Source organism: Delphinapterus leucas, chromosome 10, assembly GCF_059928025.1.
Source record: "Delphinapterus leucas isolate spDelLeu-1000000601 "Yukka" chromosome 10, BTC_Dleu_Yukka2, whole genome shotgun sequence".
NCBI lineage: Eukaryota > Metazoa > Chordata > Mammalia > Artiodactyla > Monodontidae > Delphinapterus > Delphinapterus leucas.
Window position 1 is genome coordinate 31,148,386 of NC_143138.1, and position 20,082 is coordinate 31,168,467.

The following is a 20,082-nucleotide window of genomic DNA, read 5'->3' on the forward strand; positions in this document are numbered from 1 at the left end:
AAATGTTGGTGAGTATTGTGAGAAGAGAGAATCCTCACTCTTAAGCTCATCCACGATCCCTCTGACTACTAAAAATCAGGTCTAGAAATCAATATAATAGATCACATAAATGTGTAATGACTTTTATCCTTCAGTCTTAACACCAACATGATGGAGACAGCTGCTTGTCACCCAATATCCATCTTCTCCATCTTTCTTTGTAACAAAACTCTGATTTGTAGCTGGATATATTGCCACCCTAAGTATAACATCCCTCTTCTTCCCTTGCAGCTAGATTTAATCGTACCACTGAGTTGTGGCCAATAAAATATAAGTATAAATATTCTATTGGACTTCTGTTAGTTTTCTTAAAAGGGAAGGGGTACACCTTTTTTCTTATCTTCCTATATTTGATTACTTTATACAGATGTGATATCTGGAGCTTTAGAAGCCACTCTGCATAATGAAAAGAAAGCTACAGCCTATACAATTTTATACATCAGATGTATCTCAGTAAAGCAGGGGAGGGGGTGACGGGGAATGAATGAATGAATGCATAAATACATAAATAAATAAAAGGTGAAAAAAAAACCCACAGCTTAGAAATGACAGAACAGATGCTGGAAGTGACTGAAGTTCTCACGATGTCAGCAAGCAGTTATGTTAAGCCTGAACTACTTGCCTCCAGAATTCATATATATGAGGAAAAATAAACTTCTGTCTTGATTAAGAAACTATAATTTGTAATCATATTGTATTCAGCCGAAAATATTTAACTAGTAAAACCTGTGAATGAGACCCCTAGGTTGATAAAATTGAGAATATACTTCTAGAAAGGAATTAGTTTCTTAGGGTAGACCTGGTCTGGGTCTTTTACTTAGGGCATTGATTTTTTTCCCCTTTGTTAATTCCAATATAATTGACAAATTAAGTCTATATTTCATATTGAAGGAATATTCTGTCATGTGGCCTGTGATTTTCAAAGAACTGTCATAGCCACAGGACAAGCATTAATATCTTGATGTGTTTCAGCCTAAGTCTCGTATTAATTACAAGAGTTTTGTTTATCAAAACTTACCAACATCAAAAGGTTGAAGAAATCACTCACCATTTATTAATATGTTTCCTGCTTAAATTCCAGAGGAAAATACAGGAAAGGATTTGATTTTAGATTTTTTTGTTTGTTATTCAAAATATGCATACTGCTACTTAAGAAATTAATATACTGGGCTGTAGAAAATAAGTACCATCTGGCCTGTGTGTTTTTCTACCTTCTCTAAAGAACACTATGCAAAGGAGGGTGAGCAAAGTAACAAGGCATATGCTTCATTTAACTATACTTATGGGATACCTGATGTGGTAAATAGGAGTATTACTTAAAAATTGTATATAAATTTATAAATAGCAAGGTTCTGTTGTATAGCATCAGGAACTATATTCAGTATTCTGTGACAAACCATAATGGAAAAGAGTATGTAAAAGAATATATATATATATATGTGTGTGTGTGTGTATATATATATGTATGTGTGTGTGTGTATATATATGTTTGAGTCATTTTGCTGTACAGAAAGAATTAACACAACATTGTAAATCAACTATACTTCAATAAAATTAAAAAAGAAAAAAGTATATAAATCAAATTGTTGTTTATTTCATCATATTGTAAATGTACAAGGAAAGCACCAATATAAAACAACTCTAGAGGACTGCTTTTGTGCTATGAAGAATGTTAATGTGTTATTTTGTTAAGGTCATCATTAACAAATGTCATCATTCATTTCAATGTTGTCTATGTGTTGTTTGTCTTAAAAATTCACCTCTAACATTTGGGCAATCTGGTTATGAAACCTGTAATATGAAACCCCAGTAATCATCAGTGTTATTGGACTTCGCTAACTGGCTAATTAAATTCTGCTCTCCCCACCTCACTTTCACCCTGATCCTCCCACGTGGAGCTTTCTTCTTGCTTCTTACTCTTTGGAAGAGAATCATCCAAGACAGATGAGAACATGCTTATGTCACGACAGTGCATTCCCCACTTAAAACCTACAAACTGGACTTCCTTGGTGGCACAGTGGTTAGGAATCCGCCTGCCAATGCAGGGGACACAGGTTCGGTGCCTGGTCTGGGAAGATCCCACATGCCGCAGAGCAACTAAGCCCGTGCGTCACAACTACTGAGCCTGCACTCTAGAGCCCATGAGCCACAACTGCTGAGCCCGCGTGCCACGTACCACAACTACTGAAGCCCATGCACCTAGAGCCCGTGCTCTGCAACGAGAGAAGCCACCACAGTGAGAAGCCCGCACACTGCAATGAAGAGTAGCCCCCGCTCGCCGCAACTAGAGAAAAGCCTGTGTGCAGCAACGAAGACCCAACGCAGCCAAAAATTAAATAAATAAATAAATAAATTTATTAAAACAAAAAAAACCCTACAAACTAACAACACACACACACACACACACACACTCTACATGTTCTCAAAGTATTTAGCCAATGTATTTGTTTCCTTGGCATCATTTTCCTAATCAAGGATGTCAGTCATCACAAAAGAGTACAAAGTCTTTATTATAGAATGACAGTTTTTTAAAATCTTTTACCAAGCTATTACCAAGCATGGTATTATGATCAGAGCATCAGCTTTGGGGTCAGACAGACCTAAGTACTCAAATCATGGTTCCATCCCTTATCTTGTCTAGGGTATCCTTGTTAGTACCCTAGACAAGTTACTTAACGTTTCTGATTCTCAGATTCTTTAACTGGAGGCACGTCTCAGAACTGTTGGGAAGGATTTGTGAAAACGTATGTAATGTACCTAGTTCAGTGCCCGGCACATGTGAGTTTAAGAAACAGTATCTGTCTTCGACAAAACCTTCTTTATAAAAATGTACAATACGGCTACATTCCCGTGGATATACATACAAATGGAATATAATTTAGGTACCGTCTTCCTTTCATAGTGACTACAATCAGAACCAGTCAAAGAATTTACAACATATATGAAAGATCAAGTTATTGGGATATCTTTCTAACTTTGGCTGCTATCTCTCAGTAAAATGACTCAGAAAATGTACAGTGTATCTTCAGAAGGCACTATGTAAGATAATTCCATAACATTTGTCCACTAATATCTTGTGAAATATCTTATGTTAGAATGCATTTCTAAATCGTATCAAAGCCACACATAGCTCAAGTTTTAGGGTTTTCGGAGCCACTAAAGTGGATTTCAGGTAGAATTTTTTAGATTATTGCACATCTTATAGGTGTCTATAGTTATAACATGTAGTAGCAATCTCCAGTTGAATTCTTTGGATAATTTTACTTGGGCAAAATTTATTTGGATAATTCTGTCTATGTTCAGGCAGAAAATTTTAGATCTGAGCAAGGAATTTTGTTCTAGAAGCCAAGATGTAGTGCAAAGAGCACTGGTTTTGAAGAAGCAGTCTTAATTCTTTCTAGCAATATGCCTTGCCTTAAGGAAAAGCCACAGAAACTCATCCAAGAACTGAACACACCTGCCCCTGCTTGGCTTTTGAGATCAGAAGGGGCAAGAAGTCTTTGGGCTGGTGAGGCTGGGGGAAGAGTACACAGGAGCTCTCTGTACTGTTTTTGTAAATTTTCTGTAAATTAGAATTATTTCAAAATTAGAAGTTGTTTTTTAAAAGCCACAGAGAGTCAGTGACATCAGCGTCTTCATCTGTACAATGGTGATAATAGTAATAGCTGAGCTTCCCACCTCACACAGTTGAAAGAATCAGCAAGTAAAGCAATACCTAAAACTCAACAATGCTGCTCTTCTGTGCTGAGTCTTCCTCACTTGAGGTCACCCGTTGTACCACCTCTGATCTTCCATTTTTCTTGCTGCCAAAGTTGTCTTTGTTTCTTTAAAACTTTTGTAGTTGCTTCATGTAAGGTGAAGCACTGCCTAACATCACCAGTTACTAAAAACAATTCTCCTTTCTTCCTCTCTTTGTAATCCATTCCACACCCTCTGTGGCATGCCTTCTTTAAGCCTTCTTACTGAAAAACCCAGCCTAATGGTCACTGACATTTAATCAAATAACAGTTATGATACATTTACTCATGAGTAAAGGCTGATTTAAATTTGGGCACCGACATCTGAGGATGGGAATTTCATCATCAAATATCTTAATAGAAACCATTTTGTTAAATAACCATAATTATAGGTTTTACATTTATGATTCTAGGGGATTTTGCTGTTCTGCATTCTTTGAAGCCCAAGAGGCTGTCATAGCATTCAGGCTGCTTGAAATACTGAATCTAAGTACATCCAGGGCTTCTTCAGGAGATAAGGCCCTACAGGATTTCATCTTTCCAAGGTTTTGAACCCACAATTATCTTAAAGGTGATTTCTGGTTTTGTTTTTTTTTTTAATTAGGTACAGTTTTTTAAGGTAAGAAGTGAAAATAGACATTAATTTTTTTTAGTGTGTAGACATTTCTGCTTTTTCCTGTTAATAATTTAGGAATTTTCGTTTATTACATTTGAAACAAAAGCAATTTGGATAGCTATGATTTCTCTTGTATTCTCATTATAGTCATATTTGGTCAAGTCTGTTTCTGGGTTTTTTTCAGTGATCACATCTTGGCATAGTCAGGAAGTCCTTTTCTTTTTGTTTGGGGTTAACTCATGCTTGCAGCTACATCAGTCTCTGTGGCAGGTTTCTGTTGATGAACTTGCTCATTTCTGACTCATGAAAACAGCTCAGCCAGTTATGAGAAAAGAAACGTCAGCTTTAAAATGATTAAGAGCATTCTCTTCAGGGGAATAAACAATTTAATTTGGTTTTGTTTCTAATTCTAACTCAGATGGTGTCCAGTTATAAAAGCATATTTTTCCTCTATAACATATCCCCTTGAGAATTTTTCCTAGATTGGTGGCTTTGTTTCTTCACTGGTGCATAATGTAATAGACTTCATTATTCCTCTTTTCATAATTTCGTCTTTGTTCTTTTTTAATTTTTAAAGAATGTGTGATTCAGATTTATCATTAAACATGGTTTTTTGTATCCCTATTTATCTCACAGTTTGTTTACAGCAGTATTTTCCTTCAGTTGAAAATTCCTAAATGAAAAATTTAACCATCTTACTAGAATATCTTCTTACCTAGAGTACTTAAGGTTTACTATATGAAGTGCCAATTTTCTTTTTTGGCTACGTTGGGTCTTCGTTGCTGTGCACGGGCTTTCTCTAGTTGTGGCGAGCGGGGGCTACTCTTCGTTGTGGTGTGTGGGCTTCTCATTGCGGTGGCTTCTCTTGTTGCAGAGCATGGGCTCTAGGTGCGTGGGCTTCGGTAGTTGTGGCACGTGGGCTCAGTAGTTGTGGCGCACGGGCTTAGTTGCTCTGCAGCATGTGGGATCTTACTGGACCAGGGCTCTAACACATGTCCCCTGCATTGGCAGGCGGATTCTTAACCACTATGCCACTAGGGAAGTCCTGAAGTGCCAAGTTTTTAATTGTGTTATAAACTAAGAGATTGAAGCTATCAACATAAATTATAGGAAGCGGAGACTGTGAACTGGTTATCCTAATCCATCACTGAGCCAGTTATCTCTGCTACTTCTCAACTTTTCTGGCAGCAGTAGTGTAGCTTTGAGATAGGGAGTAAGATTCTGATGAGAGGCGAGGGCAGGTCCTGGTGTATTGGTTCAGAAGGGTTGAAAGAAGCAGCGTTTGTTGTGGTCCCTGTTTTCGGAGCTCTCTTTCGTCCGTGCTCCACAGATAAGCGTGTTGTTTTTGCAACAGACCATGATGTCAGAACCAAGGAGGGATTTGATAGAAATGACACATGATTCCATTTTTAAAAGGTCACTCTGACTGGCATGTGGGGATGAGTTGTTCCTTCAGTATCGTGGTCATCCCATGAATCTCACAGGTGAAGTGGCCTCTGTTTTGAAACCAGATGTAGAGGCACAGTGCTTGTTCCTTGAAGGGCAGACAGCATAGGATAGCACAGTGCTTTTCAAGTTCTGCCCTGCAGTTTTTGGAGTTACATTGAGAAATATCTTGCAGAGGAGAAGGAAAATTGGAGGCTCTAAGACTCCTTCCCTCCCTTCTATCGCCTCTGTTTTAACAGTTTCATTAATGAGGATTCACTGTAAAAAGAGCATAGACTTTGGAGTGAGACAGACCTGGTTTCAGAATGCACGTGCCTTACCTGCTTTGCAAACTTAGATAAGTTACCTAACGTATCTGAGCCATAGATGCTTCATTTTAAAAACAGGGATTATATCTGCCCATTGCGATTATTGGAAGAATTGAAAGAGAAAATGAAAGGATGAAGTGTGGCACCCACACATAGTAGTGAGTCAGCCAACGTTAGTCCCCTTCGCCTTAGACTAGTGGTTCTTAACTGGGTGTGATTTTGCCCCCAGTGAGACATTTGGCGATGTTTAGAGACATTTTTGTTTTCACAGCCCACGAAGTGGTGGGCAAATGCTATTGGCATCTAGTGGGTAGAGGTCAGGGTTGCTGCTAAACATCCTACAGGGCATAGGACAGACCCACAACAAAGAATTATTCATCACAAAATGTCAATAGTGCCAAGATTGAGAAACCCTGCCTTAGAGGTATTAATTTTTATATATAAAAAATATAGAAAAAAGTATTTATGGGTTTGTTCCACTGATATTTATGAAACACTACTATGTGTCAAGCTCTGTAGAGGCTGTGAGGATTTAGCACTGAATAAAATAGACATAGTCTGTGCTGTCAGGGAACTTACATTCTAGTTGAGGAGAAATAGACAATAAACAAATAAGTATATAATGTTACTGTGGAGGATGGTAGTAAGAGCTATGAAGAAAAATGAAGCAAAGTAATGGATAGAGAGTGACCTGGGGGAGCTGCTGTCTTATATTAAGTGGCCATAAACTGCTTCTCTGATAAGGTGACTTTTGAACAGAGACCTGATGGAAGTGAGGGAGCAAGCCAGACAGTGATGTGGGGTTAAGATATTCTGGACAGAGTATGATAAATGCAAAGGCCCTGGTGTGGGAATGTATTTGGCATTTTCAAGAAAGTTCAGGATAGGCCAGTGTGGCTAAAGGGGAGTGGTAGGAGGTGAGATCTGAGAGTAATAGGGAACCAGATGACGTTGGGATTTATAGGCCATTCTGAGGATTTGGGCTTTTCTTCTATGTGTGATGAGAAGCTCTTGGAAGTTTTTGTTTGTTTTAATTTTTATTTTATATTGGAAGGAATAGATACGTGGAAGTTTTGATCATAAATAGCATGATCTGATTTTCATTTCTTAAAAGATCACTCTGGCCATTGCGTGGTGAATAGATGGTCGGGGTGGGGATAGGAGAGGAGGAAGAGTGGAAGCAGGAAGACCCATTAGGAGATTATCGCAGTAATCCAGGGGAGAGATGATGGTGATGGCTTGGACCAGAGGAGTGGCAGTGACAGTGGAAGGGCATGAAAAGCAGTTTATTCCAGATATATTTTTAAAGGTAGAGCTCATGGAAAACCATAATTCAAAAAGAGTCATGTACCACAGTGTTCATTGCAGCTCTATTTACAGTAGCCAGGACATGGAAGCAACCTAAGTGTCCATCGACAGATGAATGGATGAAGAAGATGTGGCACATATATACAATGGAATATTACTCAGCCATAAAAAGAAACGAAATTGAGTTATTTGTAGTGAGGTGGATGGGCCTAGAGTCTGTCATACAGAGTGAAGTAAGCCAGAAAGAGAAAAACAAATACTGTATGCTAACACATATATATGGAATTAAAAAAAAATGGTTCTGATGAACCTAGGGACGGGACAGGAATAAAGACACAGATGTAGAGAATGGACTTGAGGACACAGGGACGGGGAAGGGTAAGCTGGGACGAAGTGAGAGAGTGGCATGGACATATACACACTACCAAATGTAAAATAGGTAGCTAGTGGGAAGCAGCTGCATCACAGAGGGAGATCAGCTCGGTGCTTTGTGACCACCTAGAGGCGTGGGATAGGGAGGGTGGGAGGGAGATGCAAGAGGGAGGAGATATGGGGATATATGTATACGTATAGCTGATTCACTTTGTTGTAAAGCAGAAACTAACACACCATTGTAAAGCAATTATACTCCAGTAAAGATGTTAAAAAATAATCATATAAATAAAAATAAAGGTAGAGCTCATGGAACTTGCTTAGAGGGAATTAATCAATGAAGTGAACTAAGATAAAAAGTGTTATTTTCACATATAAAAAAAAAAATCCTTGGTGAAAACACTCAGATGTATCACATAGTAGCAACAAAGGGAAGTTCCAAGGGGGACTCTCCCTTGTTCTGTGCAGAGTTCCATGGATCCTTGAAGAGGATGGTGAGGGCCATGCTGCACTGAGAGGCTCCCTGCTTCACAGGATTTTATTTTAAAGGTGCCAGACTTTCCCACTATATAAGTGAAGCCAGCCTGCGTTCAGTATGTGTGGTGGACTGCTTGAGAATTTGATTTTGACTAAATCAAAGTGGAAAGGTCTGCAGCTCTCACTCAAGGTTAAAGAGAAAGTATGAATTAAATTTTGTGCAATAGTTGCTTTATATACATATTTTCCAGTTGTAAAGTTTTACCCTAAATGACCAAAATATTTAACTGTATCCTTGTACATTTGCTAGACTCCAAAGTTATGTCGACTCATCTGGATATTACATAAACCTATGAGAATTTTTAGGACTATTATTCAGAATACCTAAAGAGCCTACATACATTAACCTGATATGTTCACTTTTGGATATACAGCCAAATAGAAACCACAGAAAAGGGTTATAGCACCCTCAGTCAGGAACATAAAAAAGAAGCCAGTCTTCTATCACTTTAAAGAACTAGTTTGGGCAGAAACACATAGCTTTTTATATTATTTGCCAACTTAGTTATTACAGAGCATGTTTACAATTTCAGAAAAACATCAGTAAAAATTAGTACTAATACTACGTGAGGGTTTACAACTAAACATGGGATTAGGTTGTTTGGTACTAAGTTATTGGAAAAAAGTGATACTTTTCTTAGCACACATTTTATCCCAAGACAGGAAATATTTTATTGGGAACAGTTCTCCCCACTACTAGCTTAATAAATTCAGATTAAAAAATTTGAGGCAGGCATTACCCCAATTTGAAGTGTAGTATTTTGATTTTTAATAACAACTGTATTTTCCTTATATAACCAATCATGCTCATTCTTCATAGTTTAAAATATATAGAAAAGAAAAAAACTCCTGTGTTAACATTAATATATTTAGACCCAAAGAGTATAGACCCAAAAAAATCCAATATTTTGAAACAACTCTATTATGAACTAATGTCACAAATATCCTTTTGTGTGTTTCTCAATCACTGATGCTTTGTACTTGCTGAGAATTACTCACTTATTTTTAGCACAAAATTCCTTTTAAATCCCTTGAATGTTCTCTTAGAGTCGACAGCTGTTTCCTTGGGAAACTTCATATAGCTATTACAATACATTCTTAATACCTTGGACACATAGAACTGGTGGATTATAAAAGTCACTCTGGGGGAGCAAATCAACACCAACGGAAACCTTTATTTTTAGGCTAGGAAATATATTGTATTTTTATTCAGTTAGAAAATTCTGGGTCAAACTTAAATGAACTTTTGATTTCAAGATTACATCAGTCAGAATTCCGAGTTGGCTCCCTTAACATTGCAGTAACATTCTCCTTTCTCTCCCTCTTGCACTATATCTCACTGAGAACATATATCCAAGCCTCTGCTACCTCTCTGTGATTTTCTGCCTCTTGAGTAACCACTTTGATTATTTTACTGCATATGGACATTTATTTAATGACCTTCTGTAAGTCAAACAAGATTTCTTTACTTTCAAAAATCTTTTCTTTCCTGATTGTAATTCAGTTAAGAAAAAAAATTTTAATTACTGCAATGTGTACCTGAAAAAGTAAAAGTTCCCTATAATGTTACCCCCGAGATTAATACTATTAAAAGCATAATGTATATACTTCCAGATGTTTGCATACGTGTATGTGTGTCGCATGTGCACGCTTGTGTGTTTAAATGTAAATGGGATCAAGGTACATACATTCTGATTCTCAACTTGCTTTTTTCAGTTAATAATACATTCTCGCAGCTATAATCTCTGAGGGGAGACAGAAGTAGGACACACAGAAAAGTGCAGGGGTATGATATTATCTAGAAGAACATGTATGATTCGGAAGAGAGGAATCAATGTGACCTGGAATCTTGAGGGAAAAGTTGCTAGAGGAGGTGGTACTTATGCTGAAAGGGAAGGAGTTAAATTACCATGGGGATGGAAGAGGGGGTGTCCAGCACAATCATGAGGGAGGGGCAGGGGACAGCAAAACATGGCAGATGTGACAAAGAGTAACCTTTGTGCCAAGGTCTTTTCTCTTTGTTTTTACTTAAAGTAATTGTACCCAGATGGGTTGGGAGAGTTAAAATATTTGGAAGGAACCAGCAGAAACCTGTTGCAGTACCCCAGGCCCAAAATGGTGAGCACTGCAGTGGGCATTAAAAGCAGGGGAATCTACCACATGTTTTGAGGGAGACTCACCTAACTCTTGGGTAGGGGAATCTAGTAAATTACAAACTGACCCAGCAAGCCGAGCCAACACTCACCTGCGTACCGGGTTGCCTCTGCAATGATCCAGATAAGCCCTAAAACCTTTTTGGACCTCAGCTTCCTTATCTACAGTGAGTTGGAGGTGTATGAGGTTTCCAAGGTGCTTCAGCATTCTATCACGTTTACTGATCTGTGAATATCCTTCTGCTGTGGACCACAGCATACATGAACATACATAAACATTCCACAGTTCACATGTTGTCACATTGCTGGGTGCTGCTGCAACAACTCTGTATGAAGTTTTCAAGTTCAGCAACCATTTCCTGCCTAACGTGAGGTATTTGGTAGATTACCATTGACATTTGGCCTTTTCCATGCAGAGAAGACTTTGCATTTCAATTGTAAGACTTCTAGGTGGAATCAAAATAAGATTTTTTTTTAAATTCAAGGTGGAAGTGAAAGCAGATGAAAACTTTCATCTTGGTTTAAAAGTTATGTTCTGTGATTCTGTGTTGCTGAAGAAAGTCATGTGTCTTGAGAAGCTGCCAAGAGATACGCCAGCACATAGTTTCTATAACCTTTACGTATGCTTCAGTGAAAGCATGCAGAGAATTTAAATGAAACTGCATGCTGCAGAAGTAATCCAGCCTCATACCTCAAACTGATATAGGCAGGGGCAAATGGTGATTGTCACTGCTGTCCTTGAAAGTATTTTTCAAAGACACAGCAATTTCACATCCACTGACATAAAAACTTATCACTAAAAATTTAAATTAACAATTATATACTGACAGACTGTTGTGTTCAGGTATTGAACAAACAAATTATACTACATACTGCATTTGTAGGGATATTTGCTCCCCTGTTTTCATTTAGGTCAGACCCAGAAAGTAAGTTTATCTGACATGGAATTGTGCCTCCTGTTTTGCAATAACCAGAAAGACCTGTAACCTTGATAATGAGATGAATGACTATAGCATAACTATTCTCTATTACCTTTTTTTTGAAGTTATTTCAATTAAATTTTGAAATATTGTTGGGTATTTGGAAAATTTTAGGAATAATTCTTTCAAAGGTAATGCATCCATGTATGCCGCTACATGGTAATACTTTGCTATGTTGTAGTATTAGTAAGGTTCAATTTCAGAGAAGCCTCTGAGTTATTAGCATATTTTTAGGAGCGTTCGGAAGCACTGCTGATACCTAAAGAAAGCCACGAGTGGGTAGAAGCACCAGATTAAGCAGAAGACGAACTGGACTTGCAGATGCAAAAGCATGAGTAATCCAGAGATGACCTGACATTTATGTGGCAGTCTGAGATCATCCTCATGTGAGGATGTTCAGGAAGAATAAAAGCTGTGATTAACCTGGTATGATTATTTAGTGATACACCTCAGAATAGGTCATTCAGTACACCTCAGAATAGGTCATTCAAGACCAACCCAAGTTTTACTTCTCACTTTGCCTCTTTATTAACTATATACTTTAATTTTTTTTTTCTTTTTTTTAACTTCTCTACATCTGAGTGTGCTCAAGCTCAACTTCTAAAATGGAACTATGGAAAAAAACTGTTTATCTTAAAGGTTATTGTGCTGCTCTATGTAAAGAGTAGACATTGTTATTCTGGTCATGCTATTTTATTAGGCTTATGATTTTTTTCCCGCTTGAATCTTTTTCCAGAGATTTCTCAAAGTTCCAGGAATAGAAAAGGATGGCCACTGTGTACTTTAGTGTGAATTACAGAGGGTGATCTGAAGAGAGGCAGAAGGGAGGTGGATTTAGGACAACACAGAAAATAAGAGCCAGCCTCAGTTCATTGTTGGCCAGTGTCTTGTTTATTATGGGCCTTTGGCTTAAAAAACTGTCTACCCTCTCTGGAATTTGTACAGTTTGATTACAAATATTACAGTTACTGTTTTGAGATCAGCCATCAAGGATTTATATGCATTTCTTCTGCCTCAATCTACCCATCCATCTGCCCAGTCATTCACAGCCAGCAAATGTTTACCGAGGCCCAGGTAAATCCAAGCTAAGAAATCTCAGCCAACACTGAGATTATAGAAGCAAAATATAGTTACTATCTTTGAAGAATACATAGTGCATGAAGATGAGGTATTTTCTGACTTTCCTGGTATTTAAGGTGATAGTGTAAGATCAGGAGATAATGTAACCAGATGCTGAATGATTTGGATGCTTTTATGAGACCAAATTTGTCCCATTTTTTTGGTTATTTGAAACAAGTCTTGGGGAAGAGAGAGGAGTAAACAAAAATTAGCATGAGGAGCGGATCTGAGCATCCTCCTCATCGTCAAGTCCCAGTTAGCGTCTCTGATTGCCTGTTGAGCGCACTTGACCGTGCTGTGAATAGCATGCATGCCCCGTGACATGCAGTGTATATTCTGAGGACATTAGTAGGAGTGCTTCCCAACCCCTTTTATGTCATGGCACGCATAGAAAATGATAACATTTACCAGCCTGGGGTTTCTGCTGCCTCAGCCTTGTGAGGCATCCAGAAGGTTGAGGGGAAACAGTATCCCACCTGTGACGTGTTTGCAGCACCCCCGTGTACTGTCAGGTACATTACAGTTTGTACACTCTGTACTAGGCTATCCCCAGATCTGCCTTCTTTGCTGATCCAGGGCCTCACTAATTTCATTTTCTCGTGAACAGTTTGGGCGTGTTAATTACAGTGGCTCCGTAACACCTTTTAGTAAGATAATGTAGAGTTTAGAGGATCCCAAAGAAAAATATTGGAGTAAAAAATTACTGTATGTTAGAGACAGCTCTTTATAATGAAAATAGGCTTCCTCAAGGAATTGAGAGTCCTGGGCTTCAGTTCTAACTTGGTCACCTTTCACAGATCATTTCCCTCCGAACCTTAATTTCCTTATCTTTAAAAGAGAGAGATTGAACAAGGTGAACGTTATGTTGCTCTCTAGCCGTGATTTTGTAACTGCCTGTAAACCTTTGCAGTTGAGTCAACTGCTTCACATCGTGTGTTCGCTGTATGCTAGGCGCTTGGTGAATAATTTCTACGCATACCCTAGTAGCTTCACGGGGCTCCCGAGATCAAAGGTTACTGCGTAGAGGCTAGAGGACTTAAAATACATCAACTTACCATAACGATGGATACATGTCATATATTTGTCCAAACTCATAGAATGTACACCACCAAGGGTGAACCATAATGTAACCTGTGGATTTGGGGTGATAATGATGTGGCAGTGTAGGTTCATCAGTTGTAACAAGCGCACCACTCTGCTGGGGGTGTTGATAATGGGGAGGCTGTGCGCGGGGGGGAGCATGGGGTATTTGGGAGCTGTCTGTACCTCCTTCTTAATTTATTGTGAACCTAAAACTACTCTAAAAAATAAATCTTTAAATATGAAAAAATAAATAAATAAAATAAAATACATCAACCATCTAAGCTATCTTAAGAATGTATACAGAAGCCAAATCTTGAATGTCCAATTTTTGGAGGAAAGTTAGTATTAAGAATCTCCTTAGGAACTTTCTTTTTCCGTAGTCGTCTGATTCCTTTCTGTCTAGCATGTGTTTGGTGGATGAGGCTGCCTAGCTGGAGAGTAGCAGAGAAGACCTGGAGGAACGCATGGATAATGAAGGATTTGGCTGCACTATAGCCATTTGCCTGCATCATAGACCAAGATGGCAGCATTTGTTTATTCCACAAATGTTTTATTGCCCATTTACCATGTGTCAGATATTCTTTAGGAGCTAGAAATTCAAACCTGAGAGATTCCTGCTATAGTCAGACACAGACAGTCAGATGCACATACAGACATGCATATGTAATATGTACATACATTAAAGATATCAGTCTCAGAGGTTTTTTGTTTTAATAAACACATTAGTAACTGATTTGTCATGTTCAAAACACATAAATTATCCCTTCCTTACTTCCTGTTTTCCATTAGCAAACATTTATTGAGTCAAGTATCAGATACATTAAAAAGGACAGAACTAAATCATGCATTCATATATCAAAAAATACTTCTGAGTACATAAAAATCTATCCAGTAATATACCCTTAAGGAAACATGATGTTTCAGATACATACACAACAGGATACATGTACACATACAACACATACATATACCTGTACGTGTGTGGGAGTAATATTTACTTGTACGTGTTCAAAAAGGGTACTTGAACCTAGAGAATAAATAAACAAGAGAAGTCTGAGTTTGTGTCAACACATATATGTGTTTGTGAATATGTGTGGAGGAGGTTAGGAAGGAAAAGGTGGAGGGGAGAGAAGGAAGGGAAAAAAATAATCAGTGGTCTGAGAAGGAACCACAGTAGTTAGTAAATTTTGCCTTAATTCCCACCCCCACCTACCTTTTCTCTATGGGGCTGCAGCTAGTGCGCCATTATTCATTCAACTGATAGATCATTGGAATTAAATTGTCTAGTCACCCAAATCAAACAAGATGAAAAAGAATAATTTCAGTTTTGAAAAAATACAAAAAGATCCGTAGACGTTAGAAGTGGTACTTATGTATTCCACCAACTGTGATAAAGAAAACTTGCTGAAAGTCCTTCCAAAGCAGAAAAAAATTTTAAATCTCAGGGAATTTTTTTCCTTTACTGGCCAGAAACTCATTCCAAGAAGTACCAGCCTGTCTCATTTCAAAATGCTTCCCTTGCCAAGGAAGCGGAAGCGGTCATATTCTTTCCCACCAAACTATGGGTGAATTATAATTATCCTACCTCTTGTGGGACAATGAAGCAGCAAACATCTGCTATACTGAATCCAAAAACCCACGAATGAAACTATACCAAACTGTGAATCATACCTGGACTCAGATTAAAGGATTTGTGTTGTGTTTACCTTTTTCTTTATTTTCTTTGCAATTTAAAATATGGATTTGTTAGCTCTGGCTCTATGTTCTAACTGAGGGGAAATATATGGATTCCATTCGTTGACTCCTATTTTAACATTGAAAAATCCCAGCTTTAAGGCAGATAGGCAATAAGAGTTCATAACAAATTTTCTGTTTGATTTGTTACACCTCACAGTTTTCTTTTTCTTCAAGAGTGTGGTACAGTTAAAGAAAATTTAGAAGTGCACAGTCTTAAGAAGTGAGGTCCTTTAGTTTTTTCTTCCACTGTAATAAAAATAACAGAGGACTGGAAAATGGTTTTAAAACTTTATTTCCAAGAGAAACAAGCTTCAAAACTACTGTTATCATAATTTTATGTATCGGTATTTATGGTGGTACTAAACTATTCACCTAGAGTAAGAAAAGGAAATGGAACTTCAGTTCTGGGTTTTAGCTGTGAAAACATAAAAGTCTACTTGCTTTAAAAATTGTGTGTCTTTTTATTTTTATCTATTAGAGAGCAGAAAGACAAACTCGAATTATGGATTCAGCTCAATATGCAGAATTCTGTGAAAGTCGACAGTTAAGTTTCTGTAAGTAAGCATTTAACTTTGCTTCATTATACTTTTGAGATTATGTGTTACAGATACACTAAAGTACAGCAACATCTGTGTTCCTTAGAAATTGGTGAGTTTAATACATATATGCATAGTTATAACTATTATGGAAACAGCCTCTGCATTGTAGGGGAGCCTACAAAAGGTTTTACCCCACTCTGCTGTTTTGCAGTTAATAGTGTTAAGAGGTTTTTAAGAGTGCTGGTAATACACAGAGAGCCACGTTAATTATTCACATTACTTTTAGTCAGAAAAATTCCAATTTTTGTAATATTCCCATTTAAATTTCTTTTTTGGTTTCTTAGTCATTTTTACCCTAGCATTGCTGATTGTACTTGACCCATAATGGACTGTAGTAGCACAGTCATGACATTTAAAAGCCCCTAATAGTAATAAATACCAAACTTTCCCTTCATGTGTACATTCTCATATTACCACAATAGAACATATCAACATAAACAGTCTCTTCCATCTTTGTCTGTAAGCTCCTGCTGTGGCGTGCATTCCACGTTAGCAAATTCATTAGTCCACTCTCTTGTACCTATGGCAAAATGAGTGCTGTCCCACCCCTGCACACAGCTTACTAAGAATAAAGGCTCTTGATAAATAGTGGGCTAGATTGTGTACAAAACATCCTTACAGCAACAGTTCAGTGATGACTAAGACTCTCGGGGTGATGGTCAAAGCGTAAGTGTGATGAAAAGTCCAGTTAAAAATATGACAAAGTAGCACATGACCCTAATCTGGGGGATCATGGACACAATGGTGTCTTTAAACGAAAAGCTATTATGTGGTCACAATAACAATGTATTTGATTTGGAAAAAGAAAATGAGAGCTTCATTTATAGATCATAAAGTGCAAATAAATGACACATTTCAAGTACTGCCTCATGTAAATGTCAGTAAAATATAGGAAAACATGTTTGGGAAGATTTTTTTTCCCTAACTAAATATACTTTGCAGCCTGACTAACAATTTGGCATCATACATCTGTGAAGCATTAAGTAAATGACACTTCAGATCATGGCAATTTCAGCAAATGAGAGGTTTTTGTATTGTAAATTTTAGGTTTAAAAATGGCATTCAAGTCTTTTATAAGCATAAATCTCCATTTTATAAAGTAACATTTGGTGCTATTGAACTATTTTTTTAAATCATATTTTAAATTTAATTTATTTAAAGGAACAGAAGTGCTATTTCACACTAAAACATGTAGTCATTGACGCGTCCTAATACATCTTTTGTTTAAAAATCTGATTTTTATAACAATTTTTTGATTCATAACTTAGTAGAGTAAAAATTAATACATTCCATTTCTGTATAAAATAATTGTAGTATAAAGAGTATCTTATGCTTAGTTTTTTTTTTCTTTTAAGAAGAGGGATTTGGGCATTTAAAAATATTTCTTTATTTGTTACCCATAAGCGCTTCATCATGAAACCTTCGTGGAAGAATCTGTTTTATTATATGCCACAATACTGTCGTTGGGAATGCTCAGTCCAAGGGGGTCAGCAATTCCAGAACCAGACTCTTTGTATTCCTTACCTGATAGATTACCAAGATATAGGAATTGTGATCCAGCCATTTGTGTCTTTTTAAATATCTGATCATAGCACTCACTAGTTGAGACTACTGGTGCACTTTAAAATAACATGTCTATAACTTTATAGGCTGAGGGTAAGTTGTAAAACCAGGACACTGATCATGTTCACCAGTGTTTTGTTTTTACATTTACGGAAGTCAGATAGTCATTTCCCTTAAAGTCTTTTAAAATCTGATATTAATTCACAAAGCTTTAATTTAGTTATAATTTGATAAACCTGTTTCCAGTCCTTTCAACCTGTTGTTTTATGTGTGGATTTTGTAAACAAATACCTAAATTTTCTTTTTAGTTAATCTGAGAGTCTCTTTGTATTTTAATTGATGAGTTTAATTTATATGTATTTAAATACTTACACATTTGGGTTTATATATGCTGTCTTATTTTGTTTTCAATTTACTGTGCTCTTTTATTTGGTTTTCCTCCTTTTCTTTGGATTGATTGGGTTTTCTTCATTCCATTTTTCATCAACCAGTTTCTATATTATATATTCTGTTGCTGTTATTTTAGTTGCTATCCTTAATTTTTCTAAAGTACACCCTGACTTAAAATTTTTTAAGATGGTAACTACAGGCATACCTCGTTTTATTGCTCTTTGCTTTATTGTGCTTCACAGATAGTGTGTTTTTTTAGGAATTGAAGGCTTGTGGCAACCCTGCATCAAGCAAGTCTATTGGTGCCATTTTTCAAACAGGATTTTTTTTTTTTCAAACAGGATTATTTTTAATTAAGCTATTTTTTTAGACATAATGTTATTTTACACTTAGTAGACTACAGTATAGTGTATATATAGCTTTTATATGCACTGGAAAACCAAAAAATATGTGTAACTCACTTTATTGCAATATTTGATTTATTGTGGTGGTCTGGAACCAAACCCACAGTATCTGTTAGGTATTCCTGTATCTAAACTTCCCTTCTCAGTCTAATTTTGTTTTTCCCAAGCCTCCGTAAGTGCTTAAAGCACTCATTTTTGTCTTAAAAATGGCTTTATTTTGCCCTCATACTTAAATGATAGTTTAGTTAAGTAGGAAATTGTACACTAATAGTTATTGGTTAAAACATGATTCCATTGTCTTTTAGCCTCTGTCGTTGGTTAGAAATCTGATGTCTACTTGTTTTATGTTTTCCCTGTGGGAGAAAGAAAGAGAATGAAGATATACCCTCGGGTATATGGGGAAATGAACAGGCTGGCAATCAGTAGCCGATCAATAAATATGTATAAAAGAAAAGAAAGAAGGAACCCCTACTATAGAAGTTTCCAGGGAAAACCATGCCCTCTGAGGAAGGTTATTTTCGATTTATTCAAAGAACAGTGATTGTGAAGAGATAGAAGTGGCAGAAGGTTTTCTTCGAAGTGGAATGAGCATTACAGAGGGCTTTGCGGGAAGGATCCGGAATGGAAAGGCTGGCAAGAAGGGATGTGGTAGAAATAATTAAATAGTGTGCAGGGATGAGAGGATGGAATATTGAGAGGAACCTGAATTTTGCCATTGATCACTGATGAGAAAGATAAAGTGTATGAGAATTGACAACCTTAAATTTCCATATGAAATTATTAAGTAAAGTACTTTTATTTCCAGCACAGGCTGAAAACTCAGGTTGTGTCAGAAAGAGGATAATCCCAGGAATTTTTGACCTTTGGTCAGGATTCTATTTAAACTGTTGATCAATTTCCAGGATTACCCTTTCTCCTGATATATTGAGAAGAGGGGTGAAGGAAAAGGAACTCATTCAGTTTCATGCCCCCTTACTTCTGGTGAAAACAAACTATCATAACTAAGAGTATCTGTGCCTCTTCTTTTTGGAACCAGCGTCACCCTGGAAAGGTCCATCTCTGAAACAGTCCTCCACGTGACAGGGAGGGAATTAGCTCAGAGAACCCTCACCTAGAAGACTGCTGGCATAGTAGTAACCCAAGTGGTCTTATGCATCTTTTTTGATGTATGGAAAAGTTTGGACCCTACCCTTTTATTAAAGGAATATCTTTCATTTATTCATGCATTCATTCATTTCTTCCTCCTAGAAATATTTATGGTGAGTGTGCTAATGTCAGGCACTATTCTGGGTGCTGGGATACCATGGTGGACCCATGGTCCTCACCTCTGCATTCTCAGTACGTAAGACCTAGTGAGAAAGCTGACGATTCTGTTGCTTAGGTAGGCAGATCTGACAGAATACCAAGAACTCTTCTTTCCCTTACTTTTAAAATAAAGTGTTTAGAGCACAGTTACAAAATACCTGTTTCCACGTTGCTGTCTGCAAAGGGAGAAGTGAACAGGGTACGTTTTACTGATCTTGCCAAATTGCTGCTGTTGACTTGAACTTCAGAAGTATCCCACAGATGTTAACCAAGTGTTTGTGAGCTATTGCAGCTTACCAGTTAGATGGAATGTTGCATGTCAGAGAGCACTGGGAAGATTGGTTACTTTAGGGAGATAGCTTTAAGCGGGATTATCATAATTCTGC

The 20,082-nt window shown here is 37.3% G+C and overlaps 1 protein-coding gene across 7 annotated transcripts in view; it reads left to right on the forward strand.

Moving 5' to 3' along the window:
* The window catches only part of SUPT3H (SPT3 homolog, SAGA and STAGA complex component), a 452,287-nt gene that overhangs the window by 304,559 nt on the left and 127,646 nt on the right, over positions 1-20,082 (forward strand). For all 7 annotated transcript variants that reach the window (XR_016394600.1, XR_016394601.1, XR_016394602.1 and 4 more), the window contains one exon: positions 15,914-15,989. Coding sequence is in view for 4 of the 7 variants with exons in the window: in XM_089918658.1 (XP_089774784.1) it covers positions 15,914-15,989 (76 nt within the window). In the remaining 3 variants the exon portion in view is untranslated. The remainder of the gene's footprint in view (positions 1-15,913; positions 15,990-20,082) is intronic.